Source organism: Polypterus senegalus, chromosome 11 (assembly GCF_016835505.1).
Source record: "Polypterus senegalus isolate Bchr_013 chromosome 11, ASM1683550v1, whole genome shotgun sequence".
Taxonomy (NCBI): Eukaryota; Metazoa; Chordata; class Cladistia; order Polypteriformes; family Polypteridae; genus Polypterus; species Polypterus senegalus.
Genome location: NC_053164.1, coordinates 46,481,876 through 46,506,500, shown reverse-complemented (window position 1 = coordinate 46,506,500; position 24,625 = coordinate 46,481,876). Strand labels below are relative to the sequence as shown.

At 41.1% G+C, this 24,625-nt stretch overlaps 2 protein-coding genes across 5 annotated transcripts in view; one reads left to right on the top strand and one right to left on the bottom strand.

Moving 5' to 3' along the window:
- Positions 1–10,294, top strand: part of adgra2 (adhesion G protein-coupled receptor A2) — a 174,768-nt gene extending 164,474 nt beyond the window's left edge. For both annotated transcript variants that reach the window (XM_039768525.1, XM_039768526.1), the window contains exons 13-19: positions 961–1,150; positions 1,879–2,087; positions 2,258–2,385; positions 5,803–5,926; positions 6,310–6,455; positions 6,705–6,794; positions 7,381–10,294. In XM_039768525.1, coding sequence (XP_039624459.1) covers positions 961–1,150; positions 1,879–2,087; positions 2,258–2,385; positions 5,803–5,926; positions 6,310–6,455; positions 6,705–6,794; positions 7,381–8,905 — 2,412 coding nt within the window. In that variant the 3' untranslated portion in view covers positions 8,906–10,294. The remainder of the gene's footprint in view (positions 1–960; positions 1,151–1,878; positions 2,088–2,257; positions 2,386–5,802; positions 5,927–6,309; positions 6,456–6,704; positions 6,795–7,380) is intronic.
- Positions 10,295–13,409: 3,115 nt separating this feature from the next.
- Positions 13,410–23,999, bottom strand: brf2 (BRF2 RNA polymerase III transcription initiation factor subunit). Of its 3 annotated transcripts, XM_039768523.1 has the most exons (6): positions 23,891–23,999; positions 23,716–23,787; positions 16,884–17,058; positions 16,630–16,686; positions 15,987–16,308; positions 13,410–15,195 (listed from the first exon to the last, which is right to left on the bottom strand). In XM_039768523.1, the coding sequence occupies exons 3-6, from the start codon at positions 17,038–17,040 to the stop codon at positions 14,391–14,393; spliced, it is 1,341 nt and encodes a 446-aa protein (XP_039624457.1). In that variant the 5' UTR covers positions 17,041–17,058; positions 23,716–23,787; positions 23,891–23,999; the 3' UTR covers positions 13,410–14,390. The 3 variants fall into 3 exon arrangements, with proteins under 3 accessions (XP_039624457.1, XP_039624456.1, XP_039624458.1); XM_039768522.1 differs by having other exon boundaries at positions 23,716–23,999; XM_039768524.1 differs by lacking the exon at positions 23,716–23,787 and having other exon boundaries at positions 23,891–23,915.
- Positions 24,000–24,625: the final 626 nt, after the last annotated feature.

Here is a 24,625-nt window from a genome sequence, read left to right as displayed (position 1 = left end):
TAGTATAATAATCCACATACAAACATACTCTTAAGTATCACAAACTATAAAAACCCTAAACTCGTACGTAAGTTGTTGCTTAAAAGAAGTTGTAGATTCCCACAAGCAGCGAGGCAAAGCTTTCCAGAGTTTTCGGCCAGTAGTGCTAACTGCACGATTACCCATAGTGCAAAGCTGAGAGGAACTGACAACAAGAAAATGAGACTCTGAGCAACCCAAAGAGAGAGAGAGAGATTACTGAGATATGTAGGGACTAAACAATGGAGAGATGTGAAAGTGAGCAGAAGAATCTTATACTGTGTCTGAAATGGAACTGGGACTTGTTGAAAATGTTCCCAAAGTTTATTATTGCAGAGAATTGTAGCCGCTGAATTCCGCACCTTCTGCTGTCTCTTAAGTCCCTGTGAAGAAGCGACATACAGAACAGCATTACAGCAGTCCGGCAATATGTAGAAAAAGCAGAATAAGCGTCTCAGCTGCACTGCAGTATATGTCACAAACTTGCAAAGCTTGCTGTAATGTATTTTAAGTGAAAGGAAGATGTGTTAGTAATGTTCGTAATATATGGGATTAAAACAAATGTGTAAAGTCCAAGATAACACCGTGAGGAGGATGTAATAAAACATGAAGCATAAACACTAAAACTTTCATTTTTCTTCAAGATGCTTGGGGTGGCAATAAAGTTAGCTGGCAATATTACAATATTATATAAGCCCATCATGCATGAGTATCTAGTAGCCCATCCAGAGCTGGTCACCCTTCCAGGATAGGTTCTGGCCACTCCACAGGTCTGAACTGGATTAAACAAGTATGAGAAGAGTCTGTTTTGTCTCACCAAACATCATTCAGATAAAGCAAACATGGCCTTCAAACAGCCCATGCCAGCCAACCTTATAACGCTTTGGCCTTAGACGAAGCCACATCTAATGAAACTTCTTCCTCTTCTTTGTATCCTTGCAGAACACCATTGGACTTGCGTCGGTCAGCCTACCCCTGACGTTGTTTCCTCCTGCTGCGCCCACGGACTGTAAACTCCAATTTCTGGCGTTTCGCAATGGTAAACTTTTCCCCAACACAAGCAACACCAGCAGAACAGTGGAGCAAGGAAAACGGCATGTAGTCAACAGCCCAGTGGTCTACGTTGGACTTGGTAAGAACCCCTGGACACACGGTGCCCTTACCAGGGACAGGGGACACAAAACTCATTGAAAGGCATTCAGTAATTCCACAGGATTTGTGGGGATTTCTACTAAAAGTGTCAGAGTGCGATTCGGCATGACGTCACAGGCAGTACCTCACTCACGTAAATTACCCCAGTGCTGTTCCTAGGGGGCTTATACCCATTCTCCTGAGACTGAGTTAGACCCCAGTTGACTTTACATCATGGTGGTCTTAGTTTTCTTCCAAAACAACTGATATTTTCAAGTTTGAGGTGTACTTGGACATTTGATTTGGACCCCATAGTGCCGTTAGATAGTACTGCAAAATTGAGCTGCCACCTAGCGCTGGTTCCTGGCGTGCACCCAATGCTTCCAAGATTGGCTGTGGCCCCCTCTTGACTCTGAATTACATCCACGTTCAGAGTCTACTTACTTTATCATGGGGTCATACAAACCCACAGATGAACCCCAGAACACACAAACTCCCCCTAGAGAATGGCAAGGTTAGGATATGAACTTCTTTGAATGAGTAGCGTTCAGAAATTTCTCTTCACCTTTTGAAAAACTTCTATGTATCTAACGAAGGGACATGAAATGGGATTCCTCTCCTTTTGGGCTCATTAAGTAACACTACATAAAATCAGCCCCCATTATTCCCTACACATTGTGCCAGGCCTCCATATTCATGCCTGTTCATCTTTGCTGCTCCCACTTCCAGATGGTTGCTCAAGCTGGAACTTCTCAGACCCCATCACCATTTCCCTGCGCCATTCATTCCCCGGATCTGACTCTGTGGCAGTCCACTGGAACTTTGACACGCAAGATGGCCGCGGTGGATGGAGTCAAGATGGCTGTGAGCTGATCGGCAGTGACCCCAACATCTCTACCCTGATATGCTTCCACTTCAGCAACTATGCGGTGTTGCAGGTACAAGAGCTCATAAATGTGTCACCCGATCCATGTTGACGTGTGTGAAGAGTGCTGCTTGTTTTCGCTCTCTTAAGAGCGTAAGGCTGTTGTGGTTTGTCACTCTGCCTCCCAGAAACATTGTCTTCTTTTGAACCATTTCCTAAATGATCTATTTTTGCTTTGCTCAGGAGCTGCACAACATTCATCATCCATCCCTTGTGCCTGTGGAGGTTCTGCACCCTGTTATTTACACCTGCACGGCCATTCTGCTGCTCTGCTTATTCACCGTCCTCATCACACACATCCTGCATCACAGGTAAGCAACCAAAGAACTGCTCTAATGGCACCAAAGACTATGGCTGGGCTCTCGTCTTCTGTAACAAACTCAACTGGAGAGATGACTAGGAGATTTGTAACAATGGCTGTCTCTTTGGTTACCTGCAATCAACACTCTAGGGCAGTGGTCTCAAACTCCGGTTCTGGTGGGCCATAGTGGCTGCAGGTTTTTCTTTCTCACCCTTTTCTTGATTAGTGACCTGTTTTTGTTGCTCATTTAATTCCTTTAATTTTCATTTTAATTAACTTGTTTTTTAAGGTTTGTTCCCCTGATAGTTGTTCTGAATTGCTTCATTTCTTTCCTAAAATGGCACCCAAACAGAAATGAAACATGAAGTGAGTGAGGCAGCAGAAGACCAATTAAGTTAGGGCCTCAGACTCCAACCAGTTGCTTAATAAGGAAGCCGATTCTATTATTATTAATTAAACTTGTTCTTTAATTCCTTGCTTGTTGCTGCTCTCATTGTGCAATCGCAGACATTTGTGAAATTGTTGATTTTCACTTTTCTAAGAGCGCTGCTAAAATGTTTTATGGACCCGAGAAGATCAGCATTCCCGAGACATAAACTTTCTTTATTTTCAGATATTGCATGATGGTCACAGTCTGCTGGTTATGTTTTGGCTCATTTTGTATCTCATTATTGTTTGACTGCTAACTGAGAAAAAGAAACAATTAAGGGGTCCGAGTCTTCAAGGGCAAGTCAATTAAAATTAATTCAGAAGAAGTTAATTTGCAAAAACAGGTCACTAATTAAGAAAAGGGTTAGAAAGAAAACCTGCAGCCACTGCGGCCCTCCAGGACCAGAGTTGGGGACCACTACACTAGTGAGTTGACAGGTTTCAATATGACACCTATGGGTACCATGATGGTTGCAATTACAGAAATGAGCTCAGTCCCTAGAAGGTATAAATCTCTTTTAGCAGAAGCAGGTGTTAAAATTTGAGATGTGGCACAGTACTGACCCAAACCCTTTACCCAGAGGCCTCCAGCTTTAAATTACTAACGACCATGGTGGGCATTTCCTGCCTGGGCCATGGCTTTACAGAGGCACACATGAAGATCTGGTTGGTAAACGCAGCCTCGGCTCATTCCAAAGTCTCCAATCCTGGTATGCCATTCCATCCTCCTCTTTCTTCTGGCTGCAGTTTTTGCTCATTTTTAAAGGACTACTCCAACCAGAAGTGTTCATATGTTACTTACCCCAAGTAGGTTGTATTGGTGGCCAAGAAAAATGTTTCTTTTCACGTTTTCATGAAGAATGAAGAGAAAAAAGTTTATGGTATAATAGATGTCAATAGTGACCAACGCTGTCCAGCGGTAAGCTATATGAAAATTGTCCATGGATTTAAGATCTCATGTTACTTGTGTCGCATATTCCTCATGTCAGTTACCTAGTCGTATGTTCAAAACATACAAAATGCATGCTATTAATAGAACAAGCAGCACAAATTGTAAACAGGCAACTAAAACCTAATGGGAAAGACCATTTGAATTGGAAGACCTGCCTCTCCCCCTTATTCATTGGTCAGTTTTCCTACCCACTTAATCCACACCAGGGTCACATGGCTGGAGCCTGTCCCATAAAGAGCAAGGCAGGAACAAACCCTTGACAGGGCGCCATTCCATCACAGGGCTTTCACACACTAGCGCCAATTTGGCATCACCAATCCACCAAACCTGAATGTCTTCAGTGGGAGAAAAACGGAGCACCCAGATGAAGCCCACACAGGGAGGTCCCAGGATGCACATCCTGGTCTCCTTACTTCAAGGCAGCAGCACCATGCCGCTGTTGGTCAAGACTCCGGTCTTCAGTTCAAGCCTCCCATGAGGCTTTAGTTTCCTGTTTATGATTTGAGCTTTAACAATACTTTAGCGAAAAAACGTGTTTTGAGCATACAACTGGATAACTGCCATATCGATTACACAACATGAGTAACGTAAGATTTCTTTTTTCTTCTTTCCATGGATGTTTATCAGATCAGTTGCTATTGTACAGCATTGGTCACCATTGGCTTCTATCATGTCATTAACTTTCTGCATCAAAACATGAGAAGAAACATTTTTCTTAGCCACCACTACAAGCTTCATGAGGTAACATATAAAAAAAATGGGGGTTTATTCCTTTGATGACACGCAGGATCACTTCAGAAAATTACATTGAAATGCTAGAGAAGTTTTTGCGGCCCTGACAGGAAGAAATGGGTGTGATTGTATGCCTGGTTTCGACGGGATGGAGGAACAGCTCATACGGCACAGAGATCCATGCAAGTTTTGTGGGAGATGTTTCCGGGGAAGCTGACCTCCCTGTAGGGAGATGTCAGGCGGCCTTCACATTCACCTGATCTCACTCCGTGCAATTTCTTCTTGGGGGGCTCTCTCAAGTCGTAGGCATACTCACACTGAGCTCAAAACCTTGAAGCCCTCAAGGACGCTACTCACCACAAAATCGCCGCTGTTCTCCTTGAAATGGTAGAACAGGTCATGTGAGCGTTCAGAAATCGTCTCGAAGAGTGTATCGCTAATAATGGCCACCACCTGGCATCATTTTTAAAATACAGTGGAGAAAAAAAAATCTATTTTGAATACCCTTTCCTTTGTTTTAATGAAATTTATTTTATCTTGCAGCGTTTTTGTAAAGTTTGAAATGTGGTACTTCTTTTTGGCTTACCCTGTAAAAGACTAGGCCTCTGAATTTGTAATGAAGCCACAGTTGTTTGTCCTGCATTATAATAAGAGCAACCCATGAGATCGTGTTCCTTAAGGTTTGGTCAGAAGGATGCAATAGTGTGCCAATGGATCAGAACGGTTACAAGCTTATCATCACTAGTAAGGAGTCACTCAGGGTCTTGTCACCTCCATTTCCTAACCTAACCTAACCTAACTTCAGCTCTTCTTGTGCTGAGTATATTAGATTAACAACAAATGTTCAGTGAACCTTAGGAGAGTTCCAACTGTGATGCAGGATAAACCTGGATTCCAATTGACTGGTGCCAACTGGATAGCAGACATGGCTGCAGGGTTTCCTAAGAGTAACGTGAAGAGTGGAGGGTGACTCACAGCCGTCATGATTTGGAGGGTGGGCAGATTTGACTAGGATTAAGAAACTTAACTGCATGAAGCTCTGTGCACAGACTACAACAAAAAGCACACACCTGGTCAGTGGTCAAAACACATTCATACTTCTTGTGGACCCATCGATCAACACATTGATAATTTTTGATCAATGTCACATACCTATGTTATCCTGATAATGTTACTGCAGTAGGTTATCCACACATTGGGCAATGATAAGACCATGCGCCAGCCCCCATGGCAAAGAGGCAGTTGTGTATCAGTTGGCTTAGAACTAAGCCCCTTCTCGTCTGTTGCCTTAAGATCTGTTTTTTTGTCTTGCAGTTCAATTGGGATTTCACGGAAGAGTTGGCACACCCTCCTCAACCTCTGCTTCCGCATTGCCATGACAACAGCTGTGTTTGCAGGGGGGATCACACTCACCAGTTACTCTTCCATCTGCCAGGCGGTGAGTAGCTTGTGTTGGCCTTGCTGTGTGTTGCTGCCTACCACTACTTTATTCTTGTTCTTCATGACTCCCGCCGGTGGTACCAGGACTTCCAAGTCACTACTTCTCAAGTTCATTCTAGCTTGCATGTAGCAAGGTTTAAAGCTCCATGATCAGTCATCTTCTTGCAATAGAGGTCAGTCACAAAACGGCCTTTGCCGTGCACTAGGGTTAAGTTTAGGGTTATGGGAGGGTTATCTGACTCAAAGGACATTTCATGACTGACGTTGTTGGCATGACCTGACCTACGTCATAGGTACTGCAGGGTGCAGCTAGACCCATCTCTCATCTTTTGTGATTTGCAGTGTTTTGTGGCTTTTCTAACATCTGCTTGTCGGTTTCAGGTTGGCATAGCACTGCACTACTCTACCCTGTCCACCTTGCTATGGATAAGTGTCAGTGCCCGTGTAATCTACAAGGATGCGGTCTGGCAGTCAGACCGACCACCAGAGGGTGAGCAGGTCATTCCTACACAGCGACCAATGCTCAGGTGAGCAATGCACAATCCCACGATACACCAAAGATGTTTAGAGGAAATGCTTCCTAACATCTATCTTAAATCCTACGAACCTGTGACTAACTCAACATCTCCACTTGACATTAAGACGTTTGGGTCCAGCAGTGCTCCGAGGCCTGAATGCCCAAATCAGTGTGGGTGTGATAAACTGTCAGAGAGCTAAGCTCAGTATGTGTCTTTAAATTAAAAAGTTTTATTTTTCCTGTGTTTCTCTTATTGTAGGTTTTATCTCATAGCAGACGGAGTCCCACTCATCATCTGTGGAATCACAGCAGCTGTAAACATTAACAACTATGGAGACGCCAACCCATAGTAAGCATTTGAGCTTTCCAGCTGTTGTAAGCCATTCCAGAATTCACTCCAAGGATTAGGGTTGGAGTGGGAAGGGCAGAGTCATTCCTTTCTAAGTTCATCTTAAAAGCTGTAGGTAGAGCGGCCATCACAACCAAAACTGGCATTTGATTTGTTAAGCTGTTAGCAAAAAGAGGATCTGAGGAAGGAATTTAAAGGAAAGGCATCCATAGTAGAGGCAGGGCTTATCACAAGAAACTGAAACATGGGCCAATGACTTCTACTTAAGGCTGCATTGAACTAGGAGGTGGTTTCACTGAAGCTTCTGCTTGTCAAAGATGACCACTGAAAATGACTCACTCTTGTGGTGGGCTAGAATCCTGTATGTAAAAACTACCTGTTAGCTACTGAAGGCCTTCTGCATAAGCAGAATGGAAGTGGTGGGTATTGATGTTGGACCACTGGCAGTGCACAGACTAGGAAATGTCCATTTATGCTTCTGGCTGCAAAGTTAACAAATGTTACAGCAGTGTTTGAGGTTAACCTCTGCAATTGAAAATCCTTTTTGCCACTTTTTAACATTCATTCGTTCCTTTTGTTTTCACAGCTGCTGGCTGGTGTGGCGACCAAGTTTGGGTGCCTTCTATGTCCCAGCAGGCTCTGCAGTGTTGGTGAGCTGGATTTACTTCTTATGCACCATTTTCTGTCTGAGAAGCCATCATCAGCCAAAAGGACCGACAACAATTGCTACGTCATCCTCTTTGTCCCCCTTGCCTGAGACTCAGCCGGCACTTAGCGGGAGTGCCAGTTTGCCCTCCACAGACTCAGTGGTTGGAATGATGCATGGCGGGATGACAATTGAGGACCAGTATTCAGTAAAAACAAGGTTGTTGGCACTGGTGAGCACTCACATTCTCTTTGCTCTGCTCTGGACTTTCGCTGCTTTGTCTGTGCTGAGAGTTGGTGATGGAGATCTGCTCTTCAGTTGCCTCTATGGAGTGACGGCAGTGACCCTCGGGATTTTCTTGGTGGTTCACCACTGCATACGAAGACTTGATGTTCAAATAGCCTGGCTGGCATGCTGCCCAGCTTACAGACAGTCACTGCCGATGCCGGCTTATATGCACCCTTGTGCTACAGGGGGTCCAGGCGACACCGAGAGAGAATCTCAGATTTTCATTGGTTGCCTCCCACCTGATGTTGCTGCCACAGCTTCTGTGAAATCCTCATCCTCTCCCAGTGGAAGCAGTAATCTCTCCAACCCAGGGCCTTGCAAACTTACAAACCTTCTACAGGTGGCACAAGAAAATGGCACCAATACCAACAATGTGGCCCAGAGTATGTGCAGACTGACCTCTACGGCATCAGCAGCAGGGACAAACAGCTGTGGTAGTGTGGGCTCTGGATGCTGCAGTGCCACTGACAGTACCAATAAACATTTAAACAATAACCTGCTGCAGCAGCAGTCCCTCATGGCAGCAGCGGGCACTACAACAGCACCCCAGCCAAACAGGAGGGCATACAAGGCTGGGAGCAGGACTAAGCAAAGCCAGTCTGCTCCTGGCCAGTATCACCACAAAGCGCAACATAGGCTAAAGACGTTAAGGAGCGCAGGGGGGAGCGCCATGGCTTTGGGACCAGCGGGTTTAGAGCGCCTTACCCCACCACAAAAGAAATCCATTTCCAGCGAGAGTGCCAGCCTTCACAACAGCCATTCAGAGAGCCAAGCTAGCCCACTTCCCAATGGCAAAAGGAAAGGACTGAGTGAAACCACTGCAACCAGTCCCTCTGAAGGCAGCGATGGGGGAAGCAGTGGCAGACGGAAGCCATATCCGTTGGTTCTGCTGCCTTCAGTGGCCACCAGGGCAGCAGCGCTATGCCAGGTTGCCCAGAAGCGAAGTGCCAGTCGGGATAATATTAAGCTGGCAACCGCTGCAGAGAGAGAAGCAAAAAGGAGCTCGTACCCTCTCAATACTACTATTGCTATCAATGTGCCCACTGGCGCCAGTCAGAATGGAACACTGAAAGGGTCAGGGTATGAATTAGATCTGAACGGCACAGACGGCCCTCCAGGCATTGTGGAAACAGGTGTGATGAAGGGAGGAGTATGGAAGAGTGAGACAACAGTGTGAAATGTGTGGGTAGTCAAAAGGCAGAAACGCAGACAGGCACAGGGGGGGAAAAGGAAAAAAAAAAAAAAATGTTAAGGAGACGGGACCAAAAACAGCAAGGGATGGACAAGCAAACCATTAGCTGCTGACAGTCATTTAGAGCGGTGACAATCAAACTACAAAGCCGGAGGGTTGCAGACCCAAAGGTGCAAAATGAATAAACCGCACATGCATAAAGTACACACACACACAAACAAACACACATGGAGGATAACATGAGGTAAATGACAATCAGGGCATGCAAGGTCAGGAAAGACAAAGAGGGAGCAAAGTCAGAATGCCAGACAATCAGCCCGGAACAACAATGATGACCACATTACATTTGATTAAAGACATGAAACAGGCAAGCTAAAAACATAAGAATCATAAGGACACATTCAAATCAGCAGAAACAAAGGAAAAAATGGAATCGCAGGAGACGGACAGATCAGGATCAGGCATAGCCTCACAACAGGAGGAGGTTGACAATCTGAAAGAGAATCTGACAAAACTTGAAAGCCACAACAGGAACTAGACAAAAAGATGAAAAACATCACTCACCTATGAAACTAATGGGAACTAAATGAAGACAAAGAGAATCACTCAGTAGCACATTATAACAACTTTCATTACTAGCCCTTTATAGTGGATGAATAGTTAAAACTTTACATTAGGTTACTGCAAAAAGACATACAACTAACGAATGAGTAATTTGTAAAGACTCAAAAAAGCATTGTAAGGATAGGTGTTGATGACTAATTAATGAAAGATATTATAAAGTTAACAGAAAATCTGAAGCCCACAGTAGGAAACAGATGAAAGAAAGAAAATCGAGTCAAGCAAGATGAAGGCAGCTGGACAATTTTACACCAGCAGGAAAAAAGCAAAAAGCACAACGAAGATGCTGTGTTCATGTGCTACAGGACAGAAGGGGCACTTCCACATGAAGCCCCTATCGAGATGGGCGCTCCCAGTGGAACAATTTAGCGATAGCAGTGGTACCCAAAATAGAGTTGTGATGTGATCACTCATCTTCTCCAATAATCTGCTCTCCCCACACAAACATACGTGTGTCTCATACCGAGCAGAGGTTCCCCCTTAGAATTCTGATTATGTTGACATAAGAGAGTGCCAGGGGTCTGGACACTGCCATGTACTTCTGGTGCCAAAAGTTAGCAGAATAGTGGTATGGTACGGTTTTAAAAATTGTACTGTATACTGCTCAACACCAGAATGGCGAAAAGAAATCTGGAAGTGAGGGAAAAAATAAGACAAGCAAAAAAGAAAATTTGAGTGATAAGGGAATGGACAGCAGCAGAGGCATACACAAGTCAACCAGAGGGGAAAAAAAAATAAAGGTGGAAATGCAAAGTAGTAAGAAAGCAAATTAGAAAAAAAAAAAAATCAGAAAGAAAGAAAAAATAAAACACAAAGAAAGATGACAAGTTGTAATGGAATCAGAACATAAGACAAGTTGGGAAAAGAAAAATGGAAGGAAAGGGGAAGCAAACTGCAGGACAGGCAGATAAAGTCAAAAGCAGAGGGAAAGTTTCAGTAACTGGTGATAAACACCGACTGTGTGATACAAGGAATATAGTCAGGGTGAGTACACTTGGGGAAGGAGGAAGAGTGAAGGAAGCTGGAAAAAAAGACAACTAATCAAGTAGGAAGGCGCTCATACAGAATACACCCACCTAAACAGGCAGAGACAGTATCTTATATATAAACGTCGACGCGTGTAAGTGAGAGGTGTAGTCGGGGGAAGGGCACTACCCCCGAGGAAACAGAAACTCGCTTAGCCGCTAATAACACAAGCAGGGCCAGCACGTCAGCAAAACGAAATCGCAAAAGAAAGACAAGCAGGGCCAGCACGTCAGCAAAACGAAATCGCAAAAGAAAGACAAAGTGGCATGGCCGCTAACATCAGCAAAACGGTATTCCTTTTATTTTTCCTCCTGTCAGTAATGCACAAGGAAGGCGAGCACATCGGCAAAACGAATCCTCCTAGGAGAGAGACGCCCAGAGCAGTTCTTTCCAATTACCTGACATCTCTACATTTCAGTTTTTTTCTATGACCCCAGGCTTTTTACAGCACGGGCTTACACAGCTAGTACTGTAATAATATGTACTGCAGTCTGCTGTGAAGGAAATGAATGTGAAATTACAGCAAAGGAACAAAAGCACATGAGTGTAGAGAACACAGACACAGAATCAGACTTACATGGGTATCAGCTTAATCTCCACAGTGCAAACAGTTAACAGAATAATTGGGAGCAAATCATAGCAAAGAAAAAAAAAATCAAAGACATGAAAAATAGTTATAAAAGCTCAAAAAAAAAAAAAGAAAAATCAGGACAGTTGGATTTGAAGGAAAAGTACAGGAACATAAATGTAACTTGAAAGCAGAAACAAAACACTTGGAAATAGGGTAAAAATGCAAGAATGTACAAAGAAAAAGGAGGTGCAACACTGAGAGAAGGATCACTGGCAGAGGCCTACAGCAAGTCTCCACCACTAGCAGGCCGACTTGAAAGAGAAAACAAAATGGTGCTTTTGTTAGGCGTTAAGCATTTTGGGGGGTATTATGTATAAATAGAAGCAGAGTGTTTTAGAACACATTTCTCATGATTAAATAATTCATTCTGAAAGACTGGGAAAACAGACAAGGTTTAATCTGGAAGTCTACCAAAAAATGCACAATGTTGTGAAAGAGATTAAAACGTTTTGACGCCATGGCCCTGGGAGCCCAGACCAACTGTTATGACCGCAGTCGCACATAGCTAGTCCATGTCACTAAAATTTACAGTGACACATGCACATGCTGAGAGGCCTGCCATTCTAATTCTGTTTATGTTGTGTTGTAGAACACGATCACAATATGCGTTACAAACCAGTGTGCAGCAATCCAATTAAAACATCAAAGTAAAACAATACAATGTGCTGCACATCCAAAGAGAAGGGTCAGACAACAAAGTGAGATCAAGATCAGAAACTTCAAACAATGCATAACACCCACCTTTGTCATATTCCTACTAACCAATCACTATCCAGAGAGGAACTGCATTATCTCTCAAACCTACACCAAACTCACGTAAATCCTGAGATACTGCTAGTAACAGCGGTACCCTTTCTGTCTACCCCTCATGTGCAATAATGCATTAGAAAAACAAAAGAGGAACTATTTATGTTAAAATTCTCACTGTACCTCAGACTATTACGGACTGCATCTCTTCATACAAAAGGTAATTCTGTACTTTACACACACATCTACTAGCCATCATCCCTAATAAGAGCCTTACAAATAAGTGCATTTTCCAATTGTCTCCATATTAGGAACACTAGCAGATAAAACAACTTACTCAGGGTCAGTAGTGGAGATGAAAACCATCAGCCTTATGGCTTACAAGCAAACACCTTAGTCTCTATATTACATAATTAAGTACAAGTTGTTGTATAATCTTCTGTTAATTTTCAACATCCAACCGCAAAAACTTGTATGACAGGCAGTCTCCACTTAGTTACACTAAAGTGATTGGAATACTCACCTCTCAAGTTCTCATTTGAAGGTTGTCCATAACAGACATTACTCAACGTACTTACCTGGTAACTCAAATTGTTTACCAGCTGTTTGACATAACATAAGTACTTATGAAGAGAACCAAGGAAAAGCAAAGCCGCTATGATTTACATTTGCAATTTTGAAGCTGTAATATTTATATGGAATATGTTAACACACTTTGACAAAAGCAGGAATAGTGAATCATCATCCATGTCAACCTTTGGACCCATGGGGGACCATCCTGTACCCAAAAAGATCCATTCCTGTACATAAATATTAAGTTCCAGGCATGACTAGCCAGTATCACTGAACTACATGTGCACAATTTCATGTTTTGCTGTGTAATGTACCTACACTGGGATACTCACACGTCAAACATTCTATAAAAGTTAATCTTTTATTTTAAAAAAAGCCACATTGTTGTATACAAATGTAACATGAACCATGCAACACTAACTGTCCTGCTATAGGCGTCAGCCTGTTAAATGCCATTTAAATCATTTTATGAATATGTCTTTATGTCAAACATCATTGCAATTTTATTTGCAATGTCATTATTTTTATCAGTTTATAAACCTTTAGGAAGTGATTTTCTCAGGGTCACATGGGGCTAGAATTTCCCCTTTCTAGTTTCCAGCCATGATCGGTTTGCACTACCTTCATGCATACTGATTAGTGGATTCACTTTGAACCAAGTAAGCTCAACAGCTGTTTTTTCATTTTTACCAATACAACTCTTAAGCCCAATTGTTCCATTGGTAAACCATGTACAATATAGTTATATGTTGAATGTGTAAGATTTACGGTAATCATATACAGGAAAGACAAACGTTGGGTTATCTCCATAACAGGCATTTCATTTATTTATTTATTTTCTAAGAAAGCTAGAAGCTATATAAAAAGTGCCTTTTCCAACTGTGTGTGTCCGTTTTTTTTTTAAGTACAACTTCAATGGAATCCTCATCATCAGCAGCTGACTGACCACGGTTAACAGGAAATTAGATGATCTTAATCACTTATGCTTGCCCTTTCTTGTGCTCGAGTATCCCTTGTCAGAATAATCATTTTTTATTGGAGATGTGTAGCTGTGATAATTGAAATCCAAACACATGGTGCGTATCTACCAGCATAGCAAAACCTGACAGCACAGCGAGCCACGACTCGGCACTTACTAATGTGTTATTGCCTAAATATTAAGACTCTTACATGGTTGTGAGAAAAGCCACATACCTGATGTTTTGAACTATCAGCAGAAAAGAAACCTGCCTCTCAATTATGCAATTCTGCACAACTTACAGTAGCAGTGTTGTTCAGAACAAATGGGATTATAAAGCCAAAATGTGTATCTATTTAATGCAGCCAAATATGTATAGTAATGTATCAGGGCGAGTGATTTGTTTTTGTTTTTATATTTGTTTTAGTTGCCCATATTGCAAAAGTGCCTTACACAGAAGATTTATTTTGTTAGCTGGTTTGTACAAAATATAAATAAACTATATTAAAAAGTCCTATGTCAAGTGCACATTTAATGTCAGCTGAATAACAATAACCCATTCTCCCCAACATGGTTTCCTTCATTTGGCTCATTTGTGGTTTTGATATGCACACAATAACTACAGACAGCATTCAAGCTCATTATGGACATATGTAAGAGGAAAAAATAAAATAATATGGCAGACGATTAAAATAAATTTATGCAGACATATAAACTGGGGGTAGCACAAAAACTAAATGACTCTCCCATTATCATCACCTTTAACAAAAGCTGATTTTCAAACACTGTTCTTAAAATGTAACTAGAATATTTTATAAGTTTAAAAAAAGTAAAAAAAAAAAATTCTACAAGCTCCACAACCTAAGACCCCTCCAATCATACAAGCTCCTCACAAATGCAATGAATGGATGGTATTAGCTAGACTTCGTAAGCTTTGCTTGAGCCTGACACAAAGCCTGAACTTCCTCTGGTGTGCGAATGTACATGTCAATTTCACTGTCCAAAATTTCCTCATCCCCAAATACGTCCAACTCTGCCACTACTTCCCTTTCTCTTCTGGGGTGAGGATTTTGTAAACAAGGAGGCAGAAACAAGGAGGGGCACTGACTTTTTTTCTTTTCTGAATTTAAGACAACTTCCTTTCCTTTGTGTCCAGAAGTGTTTGACGAGACTCCTTTATCTTGATCTCCACTGGCTGCTCCCTCTGAAGGCTCGTCTAATTTAGTCTTTTTCAAGGGAGGGCCTTGGACGTCTTCTTCACTGTCAGACAATGATACTGAGGAACACTTCTGCTCATTCTCCCATTCTTCCTCATACTTCCTCATTGCCTGCCTCAGTAGTATTCCACGATGTTTGAGAATGTCCTCAGTATACTTGGCCACAGACTTCCGGTCAAGTTTCACCCCTCGAAGCCATGGTAAGCCTTGACCCAGCTTACAAAGAACATCCTGAAGTTCTATCAGACGTTTTGAAGCAGGTGCTGGAACAGGTACTTTAGCTATTTTGCAAAAGTTGATGAGGGAGATGTTAAGGCGAGAAACAACGGGACGGAGAGACAGCCAGGACATGTAGGTGACTGCTGTGAGAATGGGTACCGGCTGACGTCCTGTAACCAACCAAGTTTCATCTGCTAGTTCCAACAGCTCTGAAGCCCGCTTAGCAAGTCGTGTAGTGTCTTCACTGAAAAGATCTGGACAGGAGCTTGGCGAAAGATTGAAACTACAGACATAGGAAAAAGCAATTAGTATCAAGTATCCTCTGAAACTGCATCTACAAATGTATCTACCGTATATGCTCACGGATAAGTTGGGTCTTGAAACCTGAAAAATTGATCATAAATCAGACCCCGACTTATACGCCCGTTCAAAAATGTGACATTTCATTTTTTTTTTTTAAATACAGTATTTTCTTGCTTTCTCCAATCTCACACCAGTTTCTCAGACGCATCTAATTTTGTTGCAGCAGTGCAGTTACCAATTTCTTTCGCAACTTCAATGACGTTTAATTTAAAACCAGCTTCATATTTTCTTCTACTTGAACGTTCCATCATAGATAACGGATGCTCTTACTATAAAGGGGTATCAGGGTGTGAGATACAAAAAGCACAAATCAGTGCAAACGTTGCTTCAGAATAGTTTGGGTATTACCGTGTAGTCAAATATGCACAAGAGAGAGAGACAGAGAGAGAGATTAGGAGCATGTGCTAATACAGCGCTTTGCTGCACCCACATAGAAAAAAAGGCAGTGTGCTCTGTGGTTACTCTCTCAGGTGGGCGTTAGCATATCATAATCTCTTGGACCGATAGCGCGAGTTTTCCGCATTTGACTTATATGACCAACAGTATAAAATACCAGAAATTATACTGCAAAATCAAGTTCCGACTTATCCACGGGAGAACTTAGCCGCGAGTATATACGGTAGTTGTCTAACAATATGCTTTAAAACTTCACTTTATCACAGCACAAAGTGCAAGTTTAAATTAATAAGACTTGTTCATGAGCCCAGATACCTGTTGCAGTGGCTCTCAATCAGCTGAGTCAAATCAGTAGGTGGAGTTTCCAAGTGAAGCTTCTGTATCAGCTCTGTGTAAACTTTGTGCATCACCTCACCATTTGCTTGTAAAAGATAGCTTATTGTTCCCATCGTAATGGGCCAGTCATTCTGACGACAGGCAACTAACACACAGCAGCCTGCCAAAGCCTCCTTTTTCTCTGTATGAGTACTCAGAAATGCTGGATGATAATAGGCTTTTTTGAAGAGAACCTCAGAAGATTCTTCTATGTTAGAAGAAAAACGAAGGATGCGGCAAAGACTCCGAATTCGCTGAAGACCTGTGAAAATGAGGAAAGAGCAAAATATTTTGAGAAAGAAAGCATAAAACAAGAGGTATGATAAACTTAATAAAACATTCTCAGACACTACTGTAATTCATTGCATGTTTGGAGGGGGCTGGAGATTGGTGGGGGACTGTGAAAGCAGGGAAAAAAACCTGGGATAGGCAAACAGTCCATTGCAGGATTTACACACCCTGACTTTCAAATTTATTTTAAAGTATGCTGAGGAGAACATGCAAGGAATGCAAACTGAGGACACTGGATCCAGGAGACCATGCCATTATGCCACCCTAATAAAGAACAAAATAATCAAATTACCTTGTATATGACCTCGGCCGGGCTGCTTTTCTGTTGGGAGACGAGAAAATTTCACTTCTGTAAAGGGTGAAGAGAAAAAACGAAATGTATTATTTTTACTCTTGACAAAGGAGATTCTAACACAAATGCTCAAAAGAAAACACAAATAATTAAATTATGATCATGAAAACCATTAAACACTATTCTTAAGTCTGGGTAGGTAACACATATCATTATTCACTGCCATCAAGTACACGTTCTGATGATCTACCAACCATTGAGATGCTTCTCTTCAGACAATGTTGTGGTCAGTAGTCCTTCACTGACCACCGCCCCACAGTCTTCACACACAAACTGAGTCTGCGAGTACAGAGAGTCTTCCACAATCTGTGAAGAACCACACTCTGGACAAGGCCCAGAGGGCTGCATCATGTTATCTTCCTTTAATGACTGCAAGAGGAACAAAGTGTCAGTGTTCAGCAACAATGAGGGGAAAAGCTAGCTAGAAAATATGTACGTACATAGACATATCCACAAGATATAAAAAAATAACTTCACAACTATAGGAAAGACTCATCTACAACGGCAGACAATTCTGTCTTCTATAATGGAAATGCTGATTTATAGTAAATGTACAAGAAAAGTAAGGGGTCTCTGGATAGTGGAGATTGTAACGTCCTTTAACTGTTATTAACAGAAGAAAGTTCATGTGAAAAAACAATATCCCCTCAGACATTAACAGAAGTATATAAAAAAAGATAAGCACTGTAAATGGTGTGTTTCTACAGTTCGTTAGTAAGAGATACTGTATATCACAGTGCATTTATCTCAAAGTAAACAGTAAGACAAAGTTAAATAATGTCTCCTATCACTGCTATTCCCAGTGAAAAGTGTACACAGGATGCTGCCAGTCTGCAATGTATGGTACATGAGAATGAGAGATGGGCTTTGTGTAAAGTAGAAAAATATTGCTTTTTTCCCCCACAGTAATTTAGTTTCCAGTTTAAAATTGAACAGTTGAGGTAGTTACTCAAAAAGGTAAGCCACTACAAATTACTTCTCTCAAAACTTTAATGAAATTACCTCCTGGTTTAAATAAAAAAAAAAAAAAAAACTTCACTCTTATTTCACTTTTATAATTACTTTTTAAAACCATGCAAATATATAGCAGTTAACTGGAATATATGACATCCACTTGTCATTTCGGTATTTAACTAAAAAGTACAAGATAAATATCACTAAACATAACATTAAGCCATGTAGTTTATTTGTGTAAATCCTAATTTAGAACATTTCAAGAATATCACCCAGCCAGTACAGGTCTCTAGAGCACAAAAACATTCAAATAAAAAAAATAAATAAATAAAAAATCTAGTTATTAAAAATAAAACTGCTTTAAATATTAAAACACTTGCATACATGGGGATAGGAATTGCTACAATTGCTAGTGTAGCAGCCACAAGATGAGATCACTTAGTGATCAGGAGGAGAAGCCAACGACCTGCAGTGGTCATCATGTAACACAAATGCACCCGGGTCTCTCCCACCTCTGGGCTCTTTACACTTTTAAAAAGGCACGCAGCAATCAGAAAGAAAGCATTTACAGTTGGCAATTAACTGCCTTAGATTCATTAAAGCTTTAATTAGTTTACTTTTACATAAACATCTACATTTTCATGGGAACATTAAAAAGATAGGGCAATAAAAGTGAAATGTGTTGGGAAAGGACACTACATGTAACAGCATATGATGATTACAGCGTTTTCATTTGATTGGACATTTGAAGACTTTTTTGCCCTTTATTAAATCTAATTCTTTACAAGCTCTTTGACCAAAAGGCTATACTTCACAAGTAACAAAAAATTAATACGGATCATACATTTAAATTTACAAGGCTCCAGAATAAACACAGTAATTCAAGTTCCTTAAACTACAATTAAATGCATATTGTTTCAATGCACTGTAAAACTGACAAGTTATGATTTAAAGTACAACATTAAATCTGTATTTCTTCATAAAGACAAGGGCAACTGCAATAGAAACCTTAAATAAAATGGACTGTCACGTAAAACACCACACACCTCTGGTACAGCTTGGGCAGCATCGTAAAATTCAACGTGCTCTACAGCAGTGTGGAAACAGCCTGCAAGTGCGATGCAAATTTCAATAAATTCCTGCTGTTGCCATCAGGCTGCACATTTAGGTAAACAGCAACAGGTTTAAGAGTTCTTTAATTTGTAGAGCCATAAGCATTTTAAATTCTGTTACTTGTAGGTATGCTGCTAAATGTTAAATTCTGCATTTTTATTTTATGTACTATTGAAAGTAATTACGATTCTTTGTATTGATCTTGAGTGTTTATGTAATAACATTGGTTATCAAATGTTGTGCCTTGGTTTATCTATCAGATCTCTCTAACAGTGTCTTTGTTTTTTGTACTTTCCTGCTGCAAACAAATTTCCCTCTGGGATAATAAAGTCTTCCTAACCTAAATTAGCCCACAGACATTGATCAGGTAAGCTACACTCACCTCACATGTAATGCGAGATGGAATGCCAGCCGTTCCAGATTTTTAAAAAACATTCACACATTATTTGCTTAGAAACATGTGTAATGCAAGTAATTAAATTCTAGTTGAGCCATAACTGTAAAGTGATTGCAAGAATTTAAACTTTAATATGTTTATACTACTCTGTTACTGGAAAGTTCAATTAGATCACTTTAAATGTTTTACTTAGTATTGTCTTACCCACAACTCTGGTGTAGTACTACTTCAAACTCCATGTTGTAAAGGGATTTTCTCAGTTCCTCAAACTCATGATTTATACAGTACATGGGTTGACCCTTTATCTCAGTATTTACTTCAGCACTGAAGACCCCATATACACATGGCAAGGTGGCATGGTGGAATGATCACCAGTGTTCCCCAGACCAATAGTGACGGGTAATGGACTGATGCTCAACCCTGGGTTAGTGCCGGTCTTGCAACCAATGATGTCAGAGTTGACGTCAAAATTCTCTGACCCTGTGTTCCCAGGTGGTTATTCTTTCTCCCTAAAGAATGAGCTTGATCAGGTTTCTACTTCTGATTAATTATAAAAAAATCTTTCTATGGCCATTGGGCTGTTTATAAGACTGAAACGTAGGTTGACAGCAGTTAACACTGTGGCTGTGCTGTTTGTCACTGGTGACAAAACATCTCAAAGTCCTACCTCTTGCCACTTCTGTCAATGATCTGCTGATCTCAGCGTTAGAAAAGGAGAGGAATGAGCGAACACAAGATTACGTTATGGAGGTGGAAGCAAGAAAGTTTCTTAATGTGGCTTATGTGGGTGGAGTAATAAAGGGATGAATCAAAAATGACACCATAATTCCTTGAAGAAGGTCTGATGAAATCACCTTCAGGAGTGAATGACAAGGAGCTCATTCTCTTAAGTTGTGCTTTTCTTGCATTTTAATTTTAAACAGTTCTGCTCCAGCCTAAATTGAGAAAGACCTTATGAAGTTTCACTTTTAACATTATTAAAATAGAGTTGAGTATCATCTGCATAAAAATGATAACCCAGTCCAGCTATGAATGATATGGCCAAGGGGAAGCATATGGATAGAAAAGAGCAGAGGGCCGAGGACAGAACCCTGAGGAACTCCTTGTGTGACTGGCGCTGAGCTGGATCTGCTGTTGCCAAGACTAACAAACTCTTGCCTATCAGTCAGGTTGGATTTAACCCACTGGAGGGCAGTGCCGGTGATAACCAGCATGTTCTTAAGTTACCAAATAATGTGGTGGACAGTAAGACTGTAGGGACCTTCAAAACTCAACTTGATGTTGTTTTGGAGAAATTAGATGGATAGGATTAGTGAGCTTTATTTGGCTGTATGGTCTGTGCTCATCAAAAGTGTTTATTCTAACAAGTCAAATAATTCTGTCAATACACAAGCAGATTCCTTACAACCTTTCATTCAATTAAGTGGACAAAGAAAATGAATCATATTTAACTGAAGATGCCCAGTTTAAGATCCAAAGTAAAATATCCTGTTTTGCTGCCTCCAAAACCTTCTGTGTGTATAGGGTTAGCATCACTTACTTTTTAGTTGACTTATAATTATTTTGTATCTAGTAGTATGCCACTTACAGTAGTATGCCAAAGTGTATTAATAAAATGGATGGAAGAGTGAGAAATTTACTCAAACAAACAGAATGTGTAAGATGTCATACCATTCTCCATTTCAAACTATCCATTTTCAAGACTTGCTTATTCATGGCAGGGTCATGGGGAAACTATCCAAAAAAGCATCAGTGCAAGGCAAGAACAACCCCCTGGACAGGGCGTCATTCCTTTGCAGATTGAAAACAATCACATATATAGTATCTCACAAAAGTGAGTACACCCCTCACATTTTTGTAATTATGTTATTAAACCTTTTCAAGCGACAACACTGAAGACATGATACTTTGATACAATGTAAAGTAGTTTGTGTGCTGCTTGTATAACAGTGTAAATTTGCTGTCCCCTCAAAATAACTCAACACACAGCCATTAATGTCTAAACCGCTGGCAACAAAAGTGAGTTACACTCCTAAGTGAAAAATGTCCAAATTGTGCCCAATTAGCCATTTCCCTCCCCGGTGTCATGTGAATCACTAGTGTTACAAGGTCTTGGGTGTGAATGGGGAGCAGGTGTGTTAAATTTGGTGGTATCAGTCTCACACTCTCTCATACTGGTCACTGGAAGTTCAACATGTACCTCATGGCAAAGAACTCTCTGAGGATCTGAAAGAAAGAATCACGGCTCTACATAATGATGGCCTAGGCTGTAAGAAAATTGCCAACATCCTGAAAGTGAGCTGCAGCACGGTGGCCAAGACCATACAGCGGTTAACAGGCCTCGCCATGGTCGACCAAAGAAGTTGAGTGCACGTGCTCAGCATCATATCCAGAGGTTGTCTTTTGAAAATAGATGTATGAGTGCTGTCAGCATTGCTGCAGAGGTTGAAGGGGTCAGATTATCAGTGCTCAGACCTTACGCCGCACACTGCATCAAATTGGTCTGCATGGCTGTCATCCCAGAAGGAAGCCTCTTCTAAAGATGATGCACAAGAAAGCCCACAAACAGTTTGCTGAAGACAAGCAGACTAAGGACATGGATTACTGGAACCTGTCCTGTGGTCTGATGAGACCAAGATAAACTTATTTGGTTCAGATGGTGTCAAGCATGTGTGGCGGCAACCTAGGTGAGGTATACAAAGACCTGTGTGTTATGCCTACAGTCAAGCATGATGGTGGTGGGAGGGTCATGTTTTGGGGCTGCATGAGTGCTGCCGGCACTGGGGAGCTACAGTTTATTGTGGGAACCATGAATACCAACATGTACTGTGACATACTGAAGCAGAGCATGATCCCCTCCCTGCAGAAACTGGGCCGCAGGGCAGTATTCCAACATGATAACTACCCCAAACGCACCTCCAAGACGACCACTGCCTTGCTAAAGAAACTGAGGGTAAAGGTGCTGGACCTAAACCCTATTGAGCATCTGTGGGGCATCCTCAAATGGAAGGTGGAGGAGCGCAAGGTCTCTAACATCCACCAGCTCCAGGAGTGGAAGAGGATTCCAGTAGCAACCTGTGAAGCTCCAGTGAACACCATGCCCAAGATAGTAAAAGGCAGTGCTGGAAAATAATGGTGGCCAAACAAAATATTGACACTTTGGGCATAATTTGGACATTTTTTCACTTAGGGGTGTACTCACTTTTGCTGCTAACGGTTTAGACATTAATGGCTGTGAGAGGACTGCAAATTTACACTGTTACATTGTATCAAAGTGTCATATCTTCAGTGTTGTCCCATTAAAAGATATATTTACAAAAACGTGAGGGGTGTGCTCACTTTTGAGAGATACTGTATATCCACACAACAGGGGCAAATTCAGCATCACTAATCCACCAAACCATGGGTTGACACACTGATTAAGAAACCCTGCTCTAATCATTTTGCTCAATTCAGGGCCCTGGTATGCATAAGCTTATCCCACCAGCATCAAAAGGACAAAGGTAGGAACCATGCCTAGACTGGACGCCACTCCATTACCGGGCCAATTTAATGTTGCAAACTAACTTAAAAGCACTCCGGTAGTGGAGTGACCAGAAATCCACTTTTTGATGCCTACAATATTGGACAATAAGGGATCTCTAAAAATTAATTAAAAACTGCAATTTTGCTTTGCTAGTTAAACAACCAGGTCTTTATATTTCCGTTCACTCCATCCACTAATGGCAGATGTTTTGAAACTGCGCGCGGCGCCAATTCCTACTTTGTGTTGCATACGTTGCTAGCATACGCGGTGCGCAGGGCAATATGGCAGCTACAACTTCAATGAACAATACAAGTGATGGTCAACAGAAAACGTAATTTTACAGACGAATTAACAATAAACATCTGAACGTAACGACTGACAATACAAGTAAAAACACTACTGCGACTAAGAAGCTCACGCTGCAAAACGAGAGACCATGATAGATCTTCGGCAAAAGTGGCGACTAATATGCGAGATCAGGGCAATGAGAGGATGCTGTAACTGTCTATAAGGGGATTTGGCATTTCAGCCTTGAACAAGGTTGTGGTGTTCAATGGAAAATTAATGTAAAAACAGTTTCCCCCCCCATTATGGAAGAGAACTAACACTTCGCAGTTGTGTTAAATTTGAATATAACTACGAAGTTAGTAAAGAGTAGTTATTTAGGGCGCATGTACCGGTTCCATCCTGCCAGACTAAACGCGCTTTGTAACTGAAACATGTTGACCCTATTTTGGAAACACGAGTAAAAACCCGGGAAGGCGGTGCAACGCGAACCAAGCAACACAAAACAACGGGAAGTGTGGCGCCTTAGTTTTTTTTTTTTTTTTTTAATAATTCCTTAACCTATTTCGTTTGGAAATGAGGTTTCCAATGCAAGTTAAGATATATTGGTAATATACAATAGCATGTAAACTCCGCTTGATCACTGTAAAATGTGCTCTACTAGTTGTGCGGTCTTTTATTTAAATAATCTTGTTCTCTTTCTAGTTTGTCGTCAATAAGAAACATAATTCATTTTAAAACATGGACTTACCTACACTCTCGACTTGCAATGGAAACCGCAGTGACACCCAAGGGGGAGCTGCCGATGTTGGTTTTAAACGCACTATTGAAGGAAACGTACAAAAATTGCAGTACAATTATTGTATACTCTTCTAACAGTGTACAATCATCATGCAGCCAGTTTAACTTTCATGAAGACGACATACCGACGTTTACCAAACTCAAGTTGGGTGCAGCAGCCCGTGTGGAAACCAGAGCAGCGACTCTACAGTTCCTATTATTAAGTACGACAAGGTAACGTCAAAGGGGTAGGAAGCATTAGATAAACACACAGAAATGCCGCATTCAGGCGATCCGTCTGCGCGCCTCGTCATATTAGAGAGGTCAAAATCAACTTGCAAACTAGGCGTGCTTGGAGAGGGGCGGGGTTGCTATGTTAACATCTGTTGTGACTTTATTATTTGTAAAAAAAAAACAAACTTTGTATTAATACCTACAGGCATCAGTAACGGTATGAGTCACAATAAATATCTAATATGTTCAATTCTCTCCAAAGAAACAAGCAGGTAATAATATGATTTATGAAATACATTTACTGCCAAGTCAAAAATGTTGCTTCTTTTTAGTTATTCTGGTGTGTGTGTGTACTGTATATACAGGTGTGGGCAAAAGTGGGTTTATAGTACGGAAAAGACATGCAGGTCATGACTACTACACTCAAGCACACTGTAATAATAATAAGACGACAAATAATACAATAATAAATAAATAATAATTTAAGAATAAACTGTGTTTCATATACTCACAACTGTAAAGCTACTTTTACCCACACCTGTATATATATATCTATTAATTTATTTAAAGAGCTTCTGAAAAAATGCCCCCCGGTGACAAATAAAGTTCTGTCTATCTTTATGTATGAATATGTATTCGTTCTGTGA

Bases quoted from the DNA above. Each gene is read 5' to 3' on its own strand.
- brf2 (XM_039768522.1), bottom strand. From the start codon at position 17,040: ATGATGCAGCCCTCTGGGCCTTGTCCAGAGTGTGGTTCTTCACAGATT. The intron at 16,687-16,883 runs GTTGGTAGATCA...CACCCTTTACAG, and splicing joins TGAAGAGAAGCATCTCAATG to AAGTGAAATTTTCTCGTCTC. The intron at 15,196-15,986 runs GTATCTGGGCTC...CTATGTCTGTAG, and splicing joins ATTGAGAGCCACTGCAACAG to TTTCAATCTTTCGCCAAGCT.